Source organism: Nicotiana tabacum, chromosome 6 (assembly GCF_000715075.1).
Source record: "Nicotiana tabacum cultivar K326 chromosome 6, ASM71507v2, whole genome shotgun sequence".
In the NCBI taxonomy this organism is placed as follows: Eukaryota; Viridiplantae; Streptophyta; class Magnoliopsida; order Solanales; family Solanaceae; genus Nicotiana; species Nicotiana tabacum.
In genome coordinates this window covers 213472833-213481878 of record NC_134085.1, presented here as the reverse complement: position 1 = coordinate 213481878, position 9046 = coordinate 213472833, and the positions used below count along the sequence as shown (strand labels likewise).

The window sequence follows — 9046 nt, the reverse complement described above, 5'->3', positions numbered from 1 at the left end:
TTCAGCAAATAGAGAACAAAACTTCAGCTACTATGCTTAAATTCAGCAATTACAAACAAAAACTTCAACACACTTGGTTCAACACAAGTTACACGAAAAAATGGGTACGCTTGCAATTTTTTTTGCAAAGCAGGCACAAGTTAAAACGTGATCCAAAAAGCGGGTATAGATGCAAATGTCCCGTTATAGGAGTATATAATTAAAAATATATTTGTAATGAGAAAAAAAATTGATGTCAAATTTTTGAACGTTGTAAAATAGAAAAGAAAATAGGGATATAAATTGGACGGACGAAAAGGAAGCGGAATCAAGAATAACGACAAAGGCAGATTCCGTTTCAGTTTAGCGTACACCGTTGAATTTAGATGCAGCGTCATCAGTCGATTTGATCGAGGGGGACCATTTGACGGAGAGCCATATGAAAAGTACATTTGCAAGTTGTACACACCTACTTAGCGTGTCTCTACATGACATTAAAATTAATAAAACCTACCCCTTTTAATCATTTCTTTTAAAAATCTCTTTCAGGCGAAAGTTCAAATATCTCTCTCCTCTCCTTTTCCTAATTTCTTCCGACCCCTCCATTTCCCTTTCCAGCTCCGCCGTATTTTTCTATAAGGTAATTCGGTCTCTGCCTTTAACATTTGCGTCTTCAATTTCGTCAATTTTGTATTACTTTTAGCGGAATTTCAGTTTTTGTCTCTCATTTTTGTGGATCTGGAGTTTATCTGGAATCCCTTCGTTGATTTATTATCCTAGTTCAGGTTTGGATCAGTTGGTGGATTTTGGAATTCAATACAATGCAGTAGCTTTGATGTTAAACAACGCTATTAATATTTTTTTGTTTTGTTTTTGTATGTTGCAACTGTAGATCTGTTAAACCTTGCTATTTTTATATTTTTTTCTATGGTTATGATTCTGACTTTGAAATGAAACTAGGAGTTTTGGCTCAATTTGTTAAGAAATAGTAGAAGCTAAGGGACTATTCCATCTCTTCCGGTTTAATTCTCTCTTATTTTGCCAATCTCTATGATGAAAGGATAATTATGTGAACGTGCATGTTTGCACTTGATGCTTGACATAAACGTGTGAGGTGATAGCTAAGGGAGTTATAGTGTTTTTTTTTCCTTCTGTTTTCTAGTGCGTTTCTTAGACAATTTGGTACTTAATCAGCTCCATTTAATGAATTTTACATGTCTGTGCGGATAGTTATCCATTTTGATTAGCTCATTGACTGTTACCATCATTTGCCATCACTCAAAGAAGGATCTGATGTAGTAGTTATAGGTGCCTGATGCATGTATTATATTCTAGAAATATACTCTTAGATTTTGAGTCTAAAATTTTTATTCTTTTATCTTCAATTTTGTCTATTTTTGCACTATTCAACAGTCAGTTTCACTAATTTTCTCACATCTGAGATTCAGATGTGTATAAAATCCTTCATTGAAAATAATATCTTTACTTTGGGAAGGAAATTATTTTGGTTTTAAATCCTGTTTATGTGCCTTATTGTGCTGGAATACCTCTGCATAATTATACTATTTCGGCCTTCCCCATCCTTTGCTATCAGGGTCCAATATTTATTTCTATATTGCCTCTTCAGACTCCAGGTTTGCTGAGGAGTAGAGCAGAGCCTGTGTGTATGGCATATATGCCTTTGTCATATTGTATGAGCTACCAAGTCCTCTATTTTAGTGGCGACAGGGTGGCGGCAAAGATATGTCTGCGACCTGCCTTTTCTGCTCTCTATTGACATTTCTTTTCTAATCCAATTACGGATATGAGTCTGACTTTTACTGTCTTAAGATCTTTTAGTGGTGTGAACCACATCCTGGAGTCTATATTTCATTTGGAATGAAGCAGTTGCTATTTGGCTCTGTTTTGCTATTTATTTTTTGTGGAAGAGTTTGTTGTGGCAACTTCTGCGGCAGAATAATTGGCTTGATGTGTCTGATTAGTTGAGCTGACAACAAGCAATTGTGTGTTGTCCATTCGAAGCTGGTCATATGTGTTTTCCTATAGCTGCTGATGCTGTCCTTTTTATTTCTAGCACTGTGCTATAGTTTTACTATTAACATTTTTATGGGTTTTGAGATCCAACTTTACCTTCTGTCAGCACCATAGCAGTGTGGATCAGGGTTTATCTATCTAATCTCCATTGCAAAACCAGCCCTCTTGTTTTTGACACAGTTTGGTCTACCTTCTAGTTTCTTCAGCTCGTAGCTCTGTTTCAGACCAGTGTTTTCAAAGGCGCTTAAGCCCTGAATTGACGCCAAAGCACGTTGACCACTTCACCTTGCTTAATGGGCCTTAGAGCTATTTTGCGCTTGTCTATACAATGTCAACTTTTTTATGACAATACTCAACCCGTAAAATCAGCCCTCTTATTTTTTTAACAATTTGGCCTACTTTCTAGTTTATTCACTTGATTCCTCTGTTTCATATTCGGTGTTGGAGGTTTTCAGATTTGGCTGTATCTATGCAATGTCATTCTTTTCAAAACAGATACTCTCCCCATTCATCTTTGAACACGGTTTCACATTTTGCAATCTGATCATTTAGCATATAGCATGGCAACACTTTTTCATCCAATATTCGAACCACGTTAACTGTGCTGTTATTTACACGCATCAACCCTTATCTTAAACAAGCTGAATGGTGATCTACGGTCCATTAATCTGAAAAAATGCATCTCCAAACTCATTCATTTACCTATATATGCTCAAACTTGCCTTATAGTACTAAATCTAGAACAGGAAAGTCAATTTTATCTGTCGAATTCTTGTATTCTCTTGGAAATGATATTAGTATGACGTGTTAGGAGAACAATGGTAAAATGATTCTCAAGGTTATCACAGCTAACAAACAGTAATTGTTGTCGTCAATATATTGGAAACTAGAAAGAAGATCGCTCAAGTGATAAGCTAGAGGGAGACAGTTATAACCTGGACTGCTGGAAGGAAGAAAAGCCTATTTCATTTAACTTGCTCTGCACCTTTTAGATGCTAAGTTTGTCTATTATGGAAAACTGAATGAAGCACACAGTGGCATGTATATAGTACTGATTCATTTGTCTTCCAATTCATGCAATGTCTCATGTTTTTATATATCAGACTGCGAATATTCCGCTGGTGCATCAGGTGTGGTATGTAATGTACTAAAATTCTTGATAGAAAATTAATATCATGTTTCTCCTTTGCAGGGTGCGGAATGGCAGCAACATCAGCAACTACTTTCTCAGTTGGCTCAGCCACATCTCTTGGCTGCAAAGGAAGCTCAGTATCTCAATCAAAAGCCTTTAGTGTGAAATTCTACTCCAAAAACAGCCTTAAAAGTTTCAGCGGTTTGAAGGCTGCCACAGATGTAAGCTGTGAATCAGAATCGTCCTTTTTAGGAAAAGAAAGTGTTGCTGTCCTTAAACAATCTTTTACTCCAAAGGCTCAAAAAGAAAACAAGGGATATGGGAACTGTGTTCAGCCTCAAGCATCTTACAAAGTGGCTGTTCTTGGAGCCAGCGGCGGTATAGGCCAGCCACTGTCTCTTCTGGTCAAGATGTCACCATTAGTTTCAGAGCTGAACCTTTATGATATAGCTAATGTTAAAGGAGTTGCGGCTGATCTAAGTCACTGCAACACTCCCTCCAAGGTTTCAGATTTCACTGGAGCTTCTGAATTGGCCAACTGTTTGAAAGGTGTAAATGTGGTGGTCATACCTGCTGGTGTTCCGAGAAAGCCAGGTATGACACGTGATGACCTGTTCAACATTAATGCAAACATTGTGAAGACATTGGTCGAGGCTGTTGCTGATAATTGCCCTGATGCGTTTATCCACATCATTAGCAATCCAGTCAACTCCACAGTGCCAATTGCAGCAGAGGTGTTGAAGCGAAAGGGTGTTTATGATCCTAAAAAACTTTTTGGTGTTACCACCCTAGATGTAGTCAGGGCAAACACATTTGTCGCGCAGAAGAAAAGTTTGAGGCTTATTGACGTAGATGTCCCAGTTGTGGGTGGCCATGCTGGTATCACCATTTTGCCTTTGCTATCAAAGACAAAACCATCCACTACTTTCACTGACGAAGAAGTACAGGAGCTAACTGTGAGGATTCAAAATGCTGGCACAGAAGTTGTGGAGGCAAAGGCTGGTGCAGGGTCTGCTACACTTTCCATGGCGTACGCAGCAGCAAGATTTGTTGAGTCCTCACTCCGCGCACTTGATGGAGATAGTGATGTGTATGAGTGTGCTTTTGTCCAGTCTGACCTAACAGAGCTTCCATTCTTTGCTTCAAGGGTTAAACTAGGAAAGAACGGGGTTGAGGCTTTGATTCCATCTGACCTTCAAGGTTTGACTGAGTATGAACAGAAAGCTCTGGATGCTTTAAAGCCAGAACTGAAATCTAGCATCGAGAAGGGTATAGGTTTCGTTCAGAAGGAACCTGTAGCTGCTTAGAATATATTACAGTCTGAAGAAATGATGACAGGAATAAAGTAATTTAGCGGAATTCATGTATGAGCAATTCCAGTTTTGCAGGTGAGCTGAAAAGTGCTTCTGTGACCGAGAAAAAAAACAGCAGTATTGTAAAATTGTTTCCTCCTCTGCGGTATGTAACTCTAATTGACGTTGTTGAGGCACTCTTGTCGTGTTCTTTCTTTCTTGTTAAACCAAGTCTTTAATCTCTCTATAATCTGAGCGTGTCGTTGAGCTGGCTGTGTGATGAAATGCGGGAATTCTAAATTTACTTATGCTAAAAATTTAGGAAAACCGTTATTCACTTGCTTCCACAAATTTTAGCTGCTTATGGTAAATCTTATCACCGAGCACCTTCTCAATGTTTGTACTTGTAGTGGTTGTTTAGTACAAGGGACAAGGACAATAATTTCGGGATAGAATTTGAGATTGCATTTATCCTATGTTTGGTTATAGGTATTAGTTAATTTTGAGATAAATTTTACACTAAAATGGTGGAATTAGCTATTCCATATAGAAGGTGGGATAGGTAATTCCACCATTGAGGTCAATATTTTTTTTCTTTTGTGGAAAATGTAATTGTTTGGCAGTGAGGAGTATTTGATTGAATGAGTTGTTTACTTCTTCAAGATAATCATGTTGTAAGACATATTTAACAAAATAAATTTCGCTAAATAGAAAGCCAATTCTCTCAAAACCTCAAAAACAAATCCCCCCCCCCCCCCCACATAAGCAATAATTAGATAAAGAGAAAGGGGATGAGGATGATCCTAAATTTCAAGTGAATGGCAGGTTCACATGGATGCACATTCTCCACTCTTGAGCTCCGGATGCATAACATTCTTACAACAACAACAACAAACCCAGTGTAATTTTATAAGTGAGGTCAACAAACCCAGTGAAATTATAAGTGAGGTTAACAAACCCAGTGAAATCCCATAAGTGAGGTCAGGATGCATAACATTCTTGAGTTCTGTTAAATCATATTAGAATTTTCAGTTCACTCATTATTCTGCGACGCTTTCCAAACTTCTTGGTGAAGTATCCGGACAGACATTCACGTTTCGTTTCTTAGGTTTCACCTTCATCAAGAACCATTTGATCGATAGTTTTGACTTTGATAAGAATGCCTTTGAGATTCAATCATAAATTACTTTGCCTCGGTTCTATGTGACACTCCTTCACTCCCCACCCCTTAAAGTATGTTTTAACTCAAATATTTGACAGGGAGTCTGGGATCAAAGTTTACTTACACTCTTCCAGCTTCTTCTATTATGATTTTCACAACTTTTGAAATTATGTCAGAAAAACTATTGTGGGATTTCGACTCTCTTCACTCTTCTGCTCTGATTTTCTTGACTTGTGAAATTATAAATAAATAAATTGCGGGGCAAAAATAATGCTCTCGGCCAGTAAAGGTGGGTATGCTGCTGCTTCTTTTAGGAAAAAAAGAAATTGTCATCGGTTTAAAGGAGTAATGGATTTCAGCTTTTCAACATAAGCTACTACTAGAAATACAAGGGAAAAGAAAAAGAAATTGTCCAACAAGATTTGGCGCGGTGCGGTTGCCTTTGTGGGATTTTGGTTACATAATTTCTTCTCAAGTGAAAATCATTCATTTGATTGCAGTCCTTTTGGCAAATTCAACAATTTCCCCCCGGCCCCCCCCCCCCCAGCTTGAATCTCATTCAGTTCAGTTTCCACCCTCTAACTGAGACTACTACACCGATCTCGACTTAGTATAGCAAAATCCAACTCCATCCTGTTAATTGACATAAATTCTTAGATTCTTCTCTGTGCCAATGAGTCTATTTGAATCTAGCTTCAAGCTGTATTCAGCAACAATGGGATTCTCTCTTTCCTGCACGACCAGAATTTTCCTGATGCATGATCAATGCGAGTCTGATATTATCGGGTGTTCTATCCAATAACACATTCAACACCATTCTCATCATCCTTCAATAGATAATCTTTATAAGCCCTACTTTCATTCTGCTCCATAATTTACTGGAGGAACATTTTGCAATTACCAATAGTCATTGCAAGAACATAGTCCTTCTCTGAAATGATGGAAGCGGTTACGATCTCTAATAACAACTTCCCTATTATAGACTGCTGACAACATCTTGGCAAAATTATGGCAGTCAACACAAATTCGGAGGTCTTTTGCAACTCTTATTGACGTGCCGGGTGGAGTTGATAGAACCCCAAAAGCAATAGCCAATTTCTCACTGTGATAAGATGATGCAATCTGCTTCTCTTCCACACCCACATTGTGCAACTCTGACATTGGCTCAGCAACGTATCCTGCTATCCTCAGTTGCTGATTGATCTCGTCCAACATCTCATAAATCTTAGTCTTTCTTGGATGGGAAAAGTCATTTGCAACGAATTCATGTATTCCCCCCTTGAACTCTATGGTACTACAAGCAGGGGTGGTTTGGATTCCCCTCTCTTTCATTATTTTTCTCACGTTTATTACCTTATCCCAATCACCAAGCGATGAATAAATATTCAACAGCAGTACATAATCTCCGGCTTCTTGTGCTTTAAGTTCAATCAAATGCTCAATGACTTGTTCTCCAAGATCAGCTTGGCGGTGAATTCTACAAGCTCCTAGTAGAGTCCTCCATATTGTTGCATCAGGTTTGACCTTCATTGAACTTATAAGGTTGTAAGCTTCTTCAACTAAGCCAGCACGACCCATTAGATCAACCACACACCCATAGTGATGAATGTTTGGTGGAATCCCAAACTCTTCGCTCATTCGATTAAAAAACATCCTACCCTCATCAAGTAGTCCGGAGTGACTGCAAGCATTAAGAACCCCAGTGAAAGTCTGATCATCAGGGGAAACACCCGATCTTTGCATCTCCGAAAATGCCTCAATTGCATCTCTGCCATAACCATTGCTTGCCAACCCCGAAATCATTGCACTCCAAGACACCACATCTTTCTTGGCCACTCCCTTAAACACCTCAAAAGCCTTTTCAATGCAACCACACCGGGAATACATAGTTATAAGTGCATTACAAATATTGATTGCCTTGTCAAATCCATGCTCTTCACAATATCTATGAACTCCCTCACCATAGGCCAATGCATTCAAATTTGCACAAGCCTGAAGTAACAACAAACAAGTAACCTCATCTGGTTGACACTCAGACAAGCTCCGTATCATATCAAATAAGCGCAAAGCATCCCGAGTGCGTCGGTTACGCAAATAGCAAGAAATCAACACGTTCCAAGCTACTGTGTCTCTATGAGACATTTCATCAAACACTTTGCAAGCTTCGCTGTACTTCTCATTGGATGAATAAAAATCCATTAATGTGGTCAGCAGGCGTCCATCAGAATGATGCCCATCTCTCAATATTCGAGCCTGAATCTGTATCCCACCAAAGAAAGACCCAATCTTTATACAACAATTCGTAACGAATGAAGACGTCAGCGAATTCGGTGACACACCTGACCTTAACATTCCTTGATATAACTGAAAACCCTTTATGGGTGAATCACTCATTGCATAAGCTCTAATCATGATGTTGTACATGAAAACATTGGGTTTTTCAGATTTTGAAAATACCCGAAAAGCATAAGTTAAATCATGGAATGGCGGGAGAGCAACACGAAATAAGAAAGCTGAGAAAAAAAATGGATCTTGAAAGAGAGTTTTGCGAATGAGGTGGGCGTGGATTTGTAGCAAATGGGACTTTTCAGAAGATGAATTGATTAACGAAATCAAACCTTCGGGTTTCTCTGTATGCAAGTGAATAGGAGAATTTGTGGGTGCTGGATGAATGCATTGCGGGTGGTGGTAGTGGTCTACACGCACCGCCGCAAGAGAAGAGAGAAAGCGGAAGGTGGTTATAGAAAGACGGCGAGAAGAGATTTCTCTCATTCTCTAATTTGTCTTATGTTTTCACGTCGGAAATTGGAAAATACAGCAAAGGTTGTTCTGGGGATCCATGGACATAGCTCAAACCTTAGAAGAGTCTGCTTTTGTTACTATGGCGGAATTTTTTTGAATTGCTGTAATTTTAACTTTTTCTTTAACACATTAACCAAATATATTGTAGTGCTTAATAACATAACTTTTTTCACTAAATAAATCGTCAATTTTGTATACAAGGGAAATAAGTAACAAATAAATATGTCATGACCCAATTTCATTTTAGGTCGTGATGGCGCCCAGCACCGTTGCTAAGCAAGCCAACAGTGAACAATCTAGTAATTTTCCATTTTAATAAGTTTACTAAATAAATAACTTGCCTCATTTGAAAGATTTAGGAAATGACAGATGTAAAATACGTAAATGGAAGCAACTGAGTACAAATCGAAATGATACAATAAATTCAAAATCATAAGGCACATCAAGACCTGGTGTCACAAGTGTATGGGCTACTAGTAGGATATACAAAAGAATTCCACTCTACAGAAAATAAATCAAAAGAGAGACTCTGACTGCTGCTGAATGGCTCGGAAGAGCAGCTCACCGTGTAGTCTCGAACCAGAGGTCAAACGTGCGCGCCAAATTGATAACCAGATACACCTGCCTCAGATCCTGCACATCAAG

At 38.6% G+C, this 9046-nt stretch overlaps 2 protein-coding genes across 4 annotated transcripts; one reads left to right on the top strand and one right to left on the bottom strand.

Moving 5' to 3' along the window:
- The first annotated feature begins 454 nt into the window (after positions 1–454).
- LOC107821463 (malate dehydrogenase, chloroplastic) lies at positions 455–4682 on the top strand. 3 transcript variants are annotated; one of them, XM_016647896.2, is made up of 3 exons: positions 490–619; positions 1607–1724; positions 3206–4682. In XM_016647896.2, exons 2-3 carry the CDS (start codon positions 1646–1648, stop codon positions 4450–4452), a joined length of 1326 nt encoding a protein of 441 aa, XP_016503382.1. In that variant the 5' UTR covers positions 490–619; positions 1607–1645; the 3' UTR covers positions 4453–4682. The 3 variants fall into 3 exon arrangements, with proteins under 3 accessions (XP_016503383.1, XP_016503382.1, XP_016503384.1); XM_016647897.2 differs by lacking the exon at positions 1607–1724 and having other exon boundaries at positions 455–619; XM_016647898.2 differs by lacking the exons at positions 490–619; positions 1607–1724 and adding an exon at positions 630–764.
- A 1447-nt stretch (positions 4683–6129) lies between these two features.
- LOC107821464 (pentatricopeptide repeat-containing protein At3g47530-like) lies at positions 6130–8507 on the bottom strand. The gene has a single exon (XM_016647899.2). It carries the CDS (start codon positions 8369–8371, stop codon positions 6497–6499), a length of 1875 nt encoding a protein of 624 aa, XP_016503385.1. The 5' UTR covers positions 8372–8507; the 3' UTR covers positions 6130–6496.
- Positions 8508–9046: the final 539 nt, after the last annotated feature.